The 10414-nt window shown below is 37.4% G+C and overlaps 1 protein-coding gene across 1 annotated transcript; it reads right to left on the bottom strand.

The window, feature by feature from the left end:
* Nucleotides 1–6517: 6517 nt before the first annotated feature.
* Nucleotides 6518–10213, bottom strand: LOC127876735 (uncharacterized). The gene is made up of 6 exons (XM_052422167.1): nt 10163–10213; nt 9056–9208; nt 8320–8556; nt 7954–8011; nt 7090–7249; nt 6518–6631 (listed from the first exon to the last, which is right to left on the bottom strand). The coding sequence occupies exons 1-6, from the start codon at nt 10186–10188 to the stop codon at nt 6612–6614; spliced, it is 654 nt and encodes a 217-aa protein (XP_052278127.1). The 5' UTR covers nt 10189–10213; the 3' UTR covers nt 6518–6611.
* Between the last annotated feature and the right edge of the window lie 201 nt (nt 10214–10414).

Below are 10414 nucleotides of genomic sequence, written 5' to 3'. Positions count from 1 at the left end.
ATGGGCCATGCCAGATCAAAAACTAGGTCACAGGGTCACTTTACGTTTTACAAATTAAATGGCGTCTGCTCTCTATTTTAAGTAGTTTAAAGCCGATCTTCACCACACTTGGTCAGAAGTTGTAACTAGATGATGTGTAGGTCAAGTTCGAACATGGGCCATGCCGGGTCAAAAGCTAGGTCACGGGGTCACCTCACCATGTTGTCCGCTCTCTAATTCAAGTAGTTTTTATCCAATCTTCACCAAAATTGGTAAGAAGTTGTATCTTGATAATGTCTAGGGCAAGTTTGAATATGGGTCATGCCGGGTCAAATCAAGGTCACAGGGTCACTTAGTGCGTTTTAAACATCACAATGTTGTCCTCTCTCAAATTCAAGTAGTTTTCATCCAATCTTCACCAAACTTGGTCAGAAGTTGTTTCTAGATGATGTTTAGGTCAAGTTTGAGTATGGGTCATGCTGGGTCAAAAACTAGGTCATGGGTATCTTAGTGCATTTTAAACCTCACCATGTTGTCTGCTCTCTAATTCAAGTAGTTTTCATCCAATCCTCACCAAACTTAATGGTCACAAATTTTATCTAAATGATCTCTAGACCAAGTTTGAATATGAGCCATGCTGGGCCTAAAACTAGGTCACGGGGTCACTTAGTGCGTTTTGAGTTCACCTGATTGCTCAGGTGAGCTTTTGTGACCGATCTTTGTCCGTCCTATGTCCATCCGTCCGTCCCTCCGTCCGTAAACATTTGCTCGTAAACACTCTAGAGGCCACATTTCTTGTCCCATCTTCATGAAACTTGGTCAGAAGCTTTGTCCCAATGAAATCTCGGCCGAGTTCAAAACTGGGTTGTGCCGGGTTAAAAACTAGGTCACTAGGTAAAAAAAAAACAACCTTGTAAACACTGTAGAAGTCACATTTCATGCCCAATCTTCATGTTTCTTTGTCAAAATGTTTGTCTTAATGATATCTTGGTTGAGTTCAAAAGTGGTTCTGATCCGTTGAAAAACATGGCCACCAGTGGGCGGGGCAGTTTGCCTTATTTGGGTTTAGAGAAACCTTGAAAACACTCTAGAAAACACAATTTTTTCCCAATCATCATGAAAATTGGTCAAAACATTTGTTCAATTGATGTCTCAAACGAGTTCGAAAATGGTTGAGATCAGTGAAAAAACATGGCCACCAGTGGGCGGGGCATTTTTCTGAATATGTATATAGTGGCAGTTTTCCCAATTTGGCTATAGAGAAACCTTGTAAACACTCTAGAAGTCACAATTTTTGCCCAATCATCATGGAAGTTGGTCAAAACATTGGTTTGATTGATATCTCGGACGAGTTTGAAAATGGTCGGGATCCGTGAAAAAACATGGCCGCCAGTGGGCAGGGCATTTTTCTCTATATGTATATAGTGAAAACATGTGAACACAGAAGTCACATTTTTGGCCCAATTTTCATGAAATTTGCTCAGAACATTTGTTTTCTTGATTCGAGAGTTGAGTTCAAAAATGGTTCCGGTCATTTGAATAACATGGCTGCTGGGAGGGGGGCAGTTTTCTCATTATGCCCCCCCCCCCTTTCGAAGAAGAGGGGGAATATTGTTTTGCTCATGTCGGTCCGTCCGTCCACCAGATGGTTTCTGGATGATAACTCAAGAGCGCTTATGCCAAGGATCATGAAGCTTCATAGGTACATTGATCATGACTCGCAGATGACCCCTATTGATTTTCAGGTCACTTGGTCAAAGGTCAAGATGACCCGAAATAGTAAAATGGTTTCCGGATGATAACTCAAGAACACTTTTGCCTAGGATCATGAAACTTCATAGATACATTGATCATGACTCGCAGATGACCCCCAATTGATTTTCAGATCACTAGGTCAAAGGTCAAGGTCACGGTGACCCAAAGCAGTAAAATGGTTTCTAGATGATAACTCAAGAACGCTTATGCCTAGGATCATGAAACTTCATAGATACATTGATCATGACTCACAGATAGACCCTATTGATTTTCAGGTCACTAGTTTAAAGGTCAAGGTCACGATGACCTGAAATAGTAAAATCCTTTCCGGATGATAACTCAAGAACGCTCGAGTCTAGGATCATGAAACTTCATAGGTACATTGATCATAACTCATAGATGACCCCTAACGATTTTCAGGTCACTAGGTCAAAGGTCAAGGTCACGATGACCCAAAATAGTAAAATGATTTCCAAATGATAACTCAAGAACGCTTAGGCCTTGGACCATGATACTTCATAGGTACATTGATCATGACTTGTAGATGACCCCTATTGATTTTCAGGTCACTAGGTCAAAGGTCAAGGTCACAGTGACCCGAAATAGTTAAATGGTTTCCAGATGATAACTCAAGAATGCTTATGCCTAGGATCATGAAACTTCATAGGTACATTGATCATAACTTGAAGATGACCCCTATCGATTTTCAGGTCACTAGGTCAAAGGTCAAGGTCACGGTGACCTGAAATAGTAAAATGGTTTCTGGATGATAACTCAAGAACGCTTATGCCTAGGATCATGAAACTTCATAGGTACAATGATCATGACTCGCAGATGACCCCTATTGATTTTTAGGTCACTAGTGCAAAGGTCAAGGTCAGGGTGACCTGAAATAGAAAAATGGTTTCTGGATGATAACTCAAGAACGTTTATGCCTAGGTTCATGAAACTTCATAGGTATATTGATCATAACTTGCAGATGACCCATATTGATTATCAGATCACTAGGTCAAAGGTCAAGGTCACAGTGCCAAAAAACGAATTCACACAATTGCTGTCAAGGTCACGGCGACTCAACTTAGAAAAATGGTTTCCGGATGATGACTCAAGAATGCTTACCCCTAGGATCATGAAACTTCACAGGTACATTGATCTTGACTCGCTGATGAAATAATGATGAAACTTGACCAGGATGTTTGTATGAACAATATCTAGGTCAAGTTTGACATTTGGTAAAGATTGAATGATCTGACTCCTCTCAGGTGAGCGAACTAGGGCCATCTTGGCCCTCTTGTTTAGCATTCAGCATGGTGTCCGCTCTCTAATTCAAGTATTTTACATCCGATCTTCACCAAACTTGGTCAGTAGTTTTATGGAGATGATTTTAAGACCAATTTAGAACATTTGCCTTTCTGGGTTAAAAACTAGGTAAAGGGTCACTTAGTGCGTTTTAAAAATTGAGCATGGTGTCCGCTGTTGTTTGTGAAGGCGACATGCAAAATATTATGTGTCAATGCGGCATCTGGGGGTATTCGTCACTTCTGTGACAAACCTCTAGTTTTCCTTGCCACAGTCGAGCCATGTTAATTGCCGAAATATGTTAATTGTCCGAAATGTCATCTCTCTATCAATTTGGACGTTAATATTCGGCCTCTCATAAAATGGTCTTCTGTCAAATTGCTCAACTAAATCTCACTTTTGTTTAAGTACCAAACGGGCTTCAGGAGATACATGATTGAAGTCCAATGTTTGTTTGGGTTCTTTACTTTTTGAACAAGAAGGCTTTTAAGAATCCTGTTGTGGTTGCTTTTTACTTTCATCTTTGGATTTATTTGATTTTGTTTGGAGGATTTTACAATCTTTTTTCCTTTCACCGGACTTTTATGCCGTTTTTCAGTACAAACATCATCTGTACTAACATCAATTGTTTGAGCTGCGTACGTCGTATCGACAATGTCAAAACCCGAAAATTCTGAATCCGACAAGTCGGATATCTCACCCAAACCAAAGCACTGGACAGCGTCCTAAAGCGCACTCAATATAGCTAAACAAATAACCAAGTACAGACTTACCGACCGAACACATTGTCCAAAAGAAGAACTTATGTAACGTGATCCTCTAAAACGATTATGAGAAATGTGGTTGATTACGTCAGAGGATTCGCTCAATTGAATGATTTTCAATTAGTTAAACCGTTCTGTAAAGAACAAGTTGCTAGAACGATTTGCTAATTTATACATGTGAAGCTGAAGGCTATACGAAAATACTAATAATTTATCCCTAATTCCCTTTATATACCAAGTGCAATACCTTTAGAACATTTTGGAAAATTGATTGCCATACTTTGCTGACATATGGACAGTCCTCTTGTGGAGGGCAAACAATCATCCCCTCCAACAAACACGATTGTCAACTATTAAGCTTCACAATATGCATTGTGTAAGTCTTATTTTTTAAAGTATTAACATTGATGCACATATCCTATGAATTGTTGCAAGAATGGCTTTAAGTTTCTTTAAAACAAAATGCGATTTTTTGTCATTACTTACCATATCAACATACAAAATATAATAAAACACGAGTCAAAAACAAGAAGTCGGATAGTAAAATTGTCAATAGTGTTTGTAATATGCAAGTTGCAATCTCATTTCTATACCCCCACAAACGAAGATGAGGGGGGTATATAGGAGTGAGCTTGTCTGTTTGTCTGTTGGCCGGTCGGTCTGTCCGTCTGTCCGTATTAAGTGTCTGCTCTCTAATTCAAGTTGTTTTCCTCCGATTATGCTCCTGGGGTCAAATTTGACCCAGCCCCAGGGGTCACAAAAAATGAAAATTGGCTTATATAAGGCCTATTTTGTGTAAACTTTCAAAATCTTTCTGTCCATAACTGTATGGCATAGGGCTACCAAATTTGGTATATAGTGACATGTAATAGTTCTCTTCTTAGTTTGTTCAAATTATGCCCCTGGGGTCAAGTTAGACCCTGCCCCGAGGGTCACAAAATTGAACATATGCTTATGTAAGGCCTATTTTACTACTTGTCCAAAACCGTATGGCATAGGGCAACCAAATTTGGTATGTAGTGACATGTAATAGTTCTCTTCTTAGTTTGTTCAAATTATGCTCCTGGGGTCAAATTTGACCCTGCCCCGGGGGATCACAAAATTGAACATATTTTGTGAAAACTTTAAAAATCTTTCTGTCCTTAACCATTGGGCCTAGGGCTATCAAATTTGGTATGTAGTGACATTTAATAGTCCTCTACCAAATTTGTTCCAATTTTATCCCTGGGGTCAAATTTGACCCTGCCCCGCGGGTCACGAAATTAAACATATGCTTATATAAGGCCTATTTTGTGAAAACTTCAAAAATCTTCCTGTCCATAACCATCCGGCCTAACAACACCACAGCTATTCCCGTCACGCTGTTTGTTGGTCTGTGGTGAAACATATGTCCAGTTGTCCAGGCCATCTTGAACAGTTTGACATCTGTGATGCATGAACATGCTAATACAGAATGAAAACCACTTGATATGCATTTTTGCAGTGCAATATGGCCAGGAATTGCTGTACAATATCTCATACATGTTTAATTAAGATAAATGGCATTGGAAATAGACTATGTGGAAAAGTGTGCAGTTTATTCCTGCGCCCTCACACTACTTTGGGGGAAGGGGTCCGCAGCCCTTAGGAGGGGGAATTTTTTGTAAATGGGGGAATTTTTATAACAAAAAACAACTGTGTTTAATTGTTATAAACATATATTTCTATATATGTGTCTGTCTGTAAGCAAGAATGGTGGACATATACTCAATCTATATGATCCAGAATTCGTTGTCCAGGAATTTCTGTTACATCTCAAAATGTTTGGTGTCCAGGATTTTCACAACATGATACTTAAAATAAAATGATGTGAATATTTGTATTGAAATAAGACGGTTGTACTGTGAAATTGTCAAATTCATATTTAAGATGTGTACCCTTATATTATGATGTTTTGTTTTCCCTGAATTTGGAGATGTAACATGGACTCGATGGAATTTTATGCCTTTAATTTTGGAAATAGATGAACAGTTCTAATGAGATTCATTCCTTTCTTGAATTACCAACAACTTCATGTTCCTAGCATAGATTTTCCACTCCAAAGTGCCATGACATTAAAATATGTGCAATTTTAATCGAAGATGTAACTGGACACAAAAATTGAACATTTATTCAATAAAAAACATTAAAATAATCAAAAGTTTTTCCTTTCTTTGATTCCAAATGAAAGACTAGTTACTTAGAAACATTTAAAACGATAGCAGTTCATAATTCTTGATTATAAATGACAATTCTGACATGTTTTTAGAAATCAGAGACTAACATTGGACGACAAAATGACTCTCGTTATCTCGATGTCAAAGAAATCAGACAAATTGCGAAGAGATAACCGAAGTTTATCCTATTTTCACCTTTTCATGTATGTAGTTTAATGCTGATTGAAAGAAATGCTGAAAGCTCCTATATTTCAGCATTAATTCCAACCTGCATTAAACAATGTTAACTAATTGGTTAGCTAATTGGTTAGTTAATTGGTTCACTTTTCAAAATAAAAAACTAAGCACATTACAGAACTTAAAAGGGGCTAAACACCTTCAAAAATTAAACCACAAATCTGATTTTATATCAATATATGAATGACAAGGAATATTAAACTATATTCAGTGCATATTGACCAATCAGATAAACGGATTTTAACTTGCAGGGTAATAAAAAAATAATAGCTTTTAAGGAGACAGATAGTAATTAACATATTATTTATTCTGAGATTTTCACAGACTAAAACAACAGCAAACTCTAAACTGCAAACATGGTATTTCTCCCTCTCTCTCTGCTTCACTTGTCTTCCTTGTAACCTGGAAATATAGGATGAGTTACATATTTTTAAAATTCAAAACAAGAAGTCAAAATAAAGTCAAAGACGGGGGAAATGCTTCAAAATCTGAGAAAACAAATGTATGTAGGTAAAGGTTTTGTTTATTATAGTGTCACCCCTATTAAAAGGGTAAGTCAGTCTGGCTTATGAGACACTTCCAACTGATTATACCAAGTACCTCCCAACTTCTATCACTAGGCAAGATGCCAGACGGATTTCAGTCACTAACCATTAATTTAACTAGCTCGCGGCTCAGGAACTGGCCATTTTATAATAAGTCCCAAAAGAAACATTTCCTGGACAAACGCTCCCTCTTGGGCTCGAACCTTCAACCTCCCGGTCCCAAGGCGGACACCTTAACCATTAGGCCACAGTACATTTACAATGTACATGTCACAGTTGATGCATACTTAATGTAACATTAATACTTCAACTTACTTTCAAATCTGTAAAGTAGCCGACGACCTAGCTTGGACACTTTAGGTGGTTCCAACTTTCTCTGGATATCTGATTCAAGGATGGTATGCCTTATTTCATTCATAACCCATGCATTATCTTTATATTTCTTGAAGAATATGACCCACGGCCATTCATCCACCTAAAATGTAATACATGTTTAGTTGTTAACTATTGAGTTAAAGTTGCTGTTTATATAGTAAAACAAAAGCTTCTATACTATTGTTACTTATAACAAGTAAGGTGTTTCTAGCTTTAAAACAAATGCTTGCTTGATTCAATGGCATGTTTAGCTGCTTCCTATTAAATGCTCACTTCAGTACTTAAGTGTCGTTTATGGTTTGGAACAAGAAATTGTCTCATTAAAAAAACACCTTTATTTGAAATTCTGAATTATCTCCAAAAATCAAATTATAAATTTATTAAATATATACATGTATACAAACATATTAAAAGTTTGCCAGACATTGATTTCAAATTTCAAAGACAGTTCAATATAGTTTCAAACTAGAAAGAAAATGAATTCTTAAAAATAACTGTGAATGACATTAACCCTTTGCAGCATATACCCATCTTTTATGTTACTACTCAATTTAAAAAAAACAGTTCCAATGGTACACATTTCATAGACATAACAAATTTTGTTTTGCATACCACTATATAGATTATACCAGTATAAAGATTAGTAGTGAATAGCATGAAACAAGATCAGCCGGCTGATTCATGCTATCCACACATGGCATTTTCAATTTCATTTTATACTGCAAAGGGTTGAAGTACTTGAAAACAATGGAACAGAAACAATAAACTGGACTAACGATTAACCCCAACAAAATGATTACTCACTACACCAGGAAGAAAACTTCTACCATGTTTGATCAATATGTAATCTCCAGCACAAATCCTATGGTAATGATTTAATACAATATTTATATCTATCACCTTAGTCTATTATTTTTTATTAAGACAAGTACCTTTTCAAACACTCATTAGTTTCTACATGTATCACAGTGATCATTTATACATGAACATACATTTCCTGGGTAAGGGTATTCCAATATTGAGTGTATAGTAACTGCTTACTACAATGCTTAAATTAGGGGAAGAGAGAGAGAGAGACCTGCAAGTTGTCTTGAATTTAAAAACTTGGAAAAAAAATATCAGATTAAAATAAACTTCTTAAAGCATAATAAATCTAGTATATAAATGTACCTGATTATCTGTTCAGTATTGGAGCTTGGTGGTTGTCTGGTCACATCATTGAACTTCTTTACAGTTTCATCACTGGGTAACATCTCGACATAGTTACTGGCTGACTGCTTGGTCTGCTTGCTCGCCAACTGCTCGAGTTGGTCACTATCAGAATGCTCTGTCTGGTTTCTGACTGACTGCTCTGACTGGTTGCTGGATGACTGCTCAGTCCAATTCCACAGAGACTGCTCAAGCTCCCTATGGTATAACACATACTTATAAATACATACCTAATACCTTTTTGAATGTTTATGTTTTAAACCAATGTGTATGTATGGTAGAACCACAAACACAGGTAAGTGGAAAGCATCCCACACAGAAGTTCTTACCCCGACTTGGACTCTAACCCACACTGTCAGAGCCCGAGATGATATCTACCATAACCTAAATAACATAACTTAAATATTGTAGCTTTGGTGAAACTAACTATTGAGTATCCGGTTCGAGATCCGGTCGGGTCGAACTTCTTTCCGGCAATGAAAATATGTCACTCACCTACAATTCTTAGATTATGTGAGTATGAAGTCAGCGATATGGAAAGAAGTAGTGTAAGTACTGGTGTGAGAAAGCCAGGAAAGCATGGTAGATGCACTGACCGCCATGATATGACTGAAGCTGTTAAAAAGCGACGTAAACCCCATCACTCGTCACAACACTATTCTATTTTCTTAATTAGAATAGTATTAAAATGATGTACCTGAATGAAGTCATCTGGTCACTGGCTATGTGCTCTGTCTGGTCACTGGCTGGCTGCTTGGTCGGGTCATTGGCTGTCTGGTCACTGGATGGCTGCTCGGTTTGGTCAATGGCCGACTTCTTGGTCTGCTTACACAGAGACTGTTCGAGCTCCCTGTCGTAAAACACATACTTATACATACATAAAACTTATGAACACTGAATATGTCTATGTTTATTTGTTTTGAACCAATGTGTATGTATGGTAGGACCACAAACGTACATCAGGTACGTTGAAGGCATCCCAAATCTTGCCCCGACCGAGACACAAACTTGCACTGTGAGGGCCCCGAGAGTTTGGCGACCATAACCTCTGACCAACCCCTGCAACCATTTAAAGTACTAATAACACTTTGATGCACATACAACTATTACTTGTGCACATTGAAGATGTAATTTTGACACCAAAACAAAAAAGTCCCTGTAACAAAGACACAACTCATTGCATCAATGTTACATCTTAGAAAGCAAACTCAATTAGAACAGTGTATAGTTAATTTATTGTATGAAATAAATAGGGAAACAACTCAGGATGGAATGGATTAAAAATGTCATGATGATTTTCTTCCCAACAATTAAATGATCAGAAATTGCCTTCTGATAAGACATGGCATGTAACTAGGACACGACGGGTTTCCCAATTAATTGTAGTCCAAGTTACATCCTTTATGTCGAAAATGTAGTCCACGTTACATCTTTTGTTCAAACACTGTATTTGGTTAAACATAACAATTTAAAACATGGAACAGGGTAATCTCTAATTTGTTTCCATCCAGGCACAAGTATGTGGGAAAATATAAGTCGTAGCAGACAACAAAGACGACTAAATGCATTTTCATTCCTAAGATGTAACTTGGACACGACGTCTATTTTGAACATCGCCATTGAATCTTGCAGTTCTGTCGTCCTTTATTCATTTGCATTTTATTTTCGTACCAAAGTCAAATCATAATTCTATTCGAATTACTTTAAAACAATAAAACGATACCTAAGGCATGTCGTTTCACAAAAAAAACTCGGATGTTTAAGGCTAGGTTAGGTTATTTCAGACGTAACTCTCTTCACTTACCGAACTCGTGTCGAAGATTCGGCCATGTTGTCAGGTTTTGTGTACACAAATTCGTTGAATGCGTTCTACGTCATCAAATAATGTGTGCAGTTATTTTCCGGCGCCTTTGCGCAACCGATATGTGAAAGTAAACAGCGTTATCGTAAAAAAATTGATTTTTCGAGACGTAACATTTTGGACACAAAAGGTCGCCCGATTTTATTTTTAGAAATAGCGGAAATGTAACGTTACCCCCCCAAATTGATTTATTCT

Source organism: Dreissena polymorpha, chromosome 4 (genome assembly GCF_020536995.1).
Source record: "Dreissena polymorpha isolate Duluth1 chromosome 4, UMN_Dpol_1.0, whole genome shotgun sequence".
NCBI lineage: Eukaryota > Metazoa > Mollusca > Bivalvia > Myida > Dreissenidae > Dreissena > Dreissena polymorpha.
This window is presented reverse-complemented; position numbering and strand designations above follow the sequence as displayed.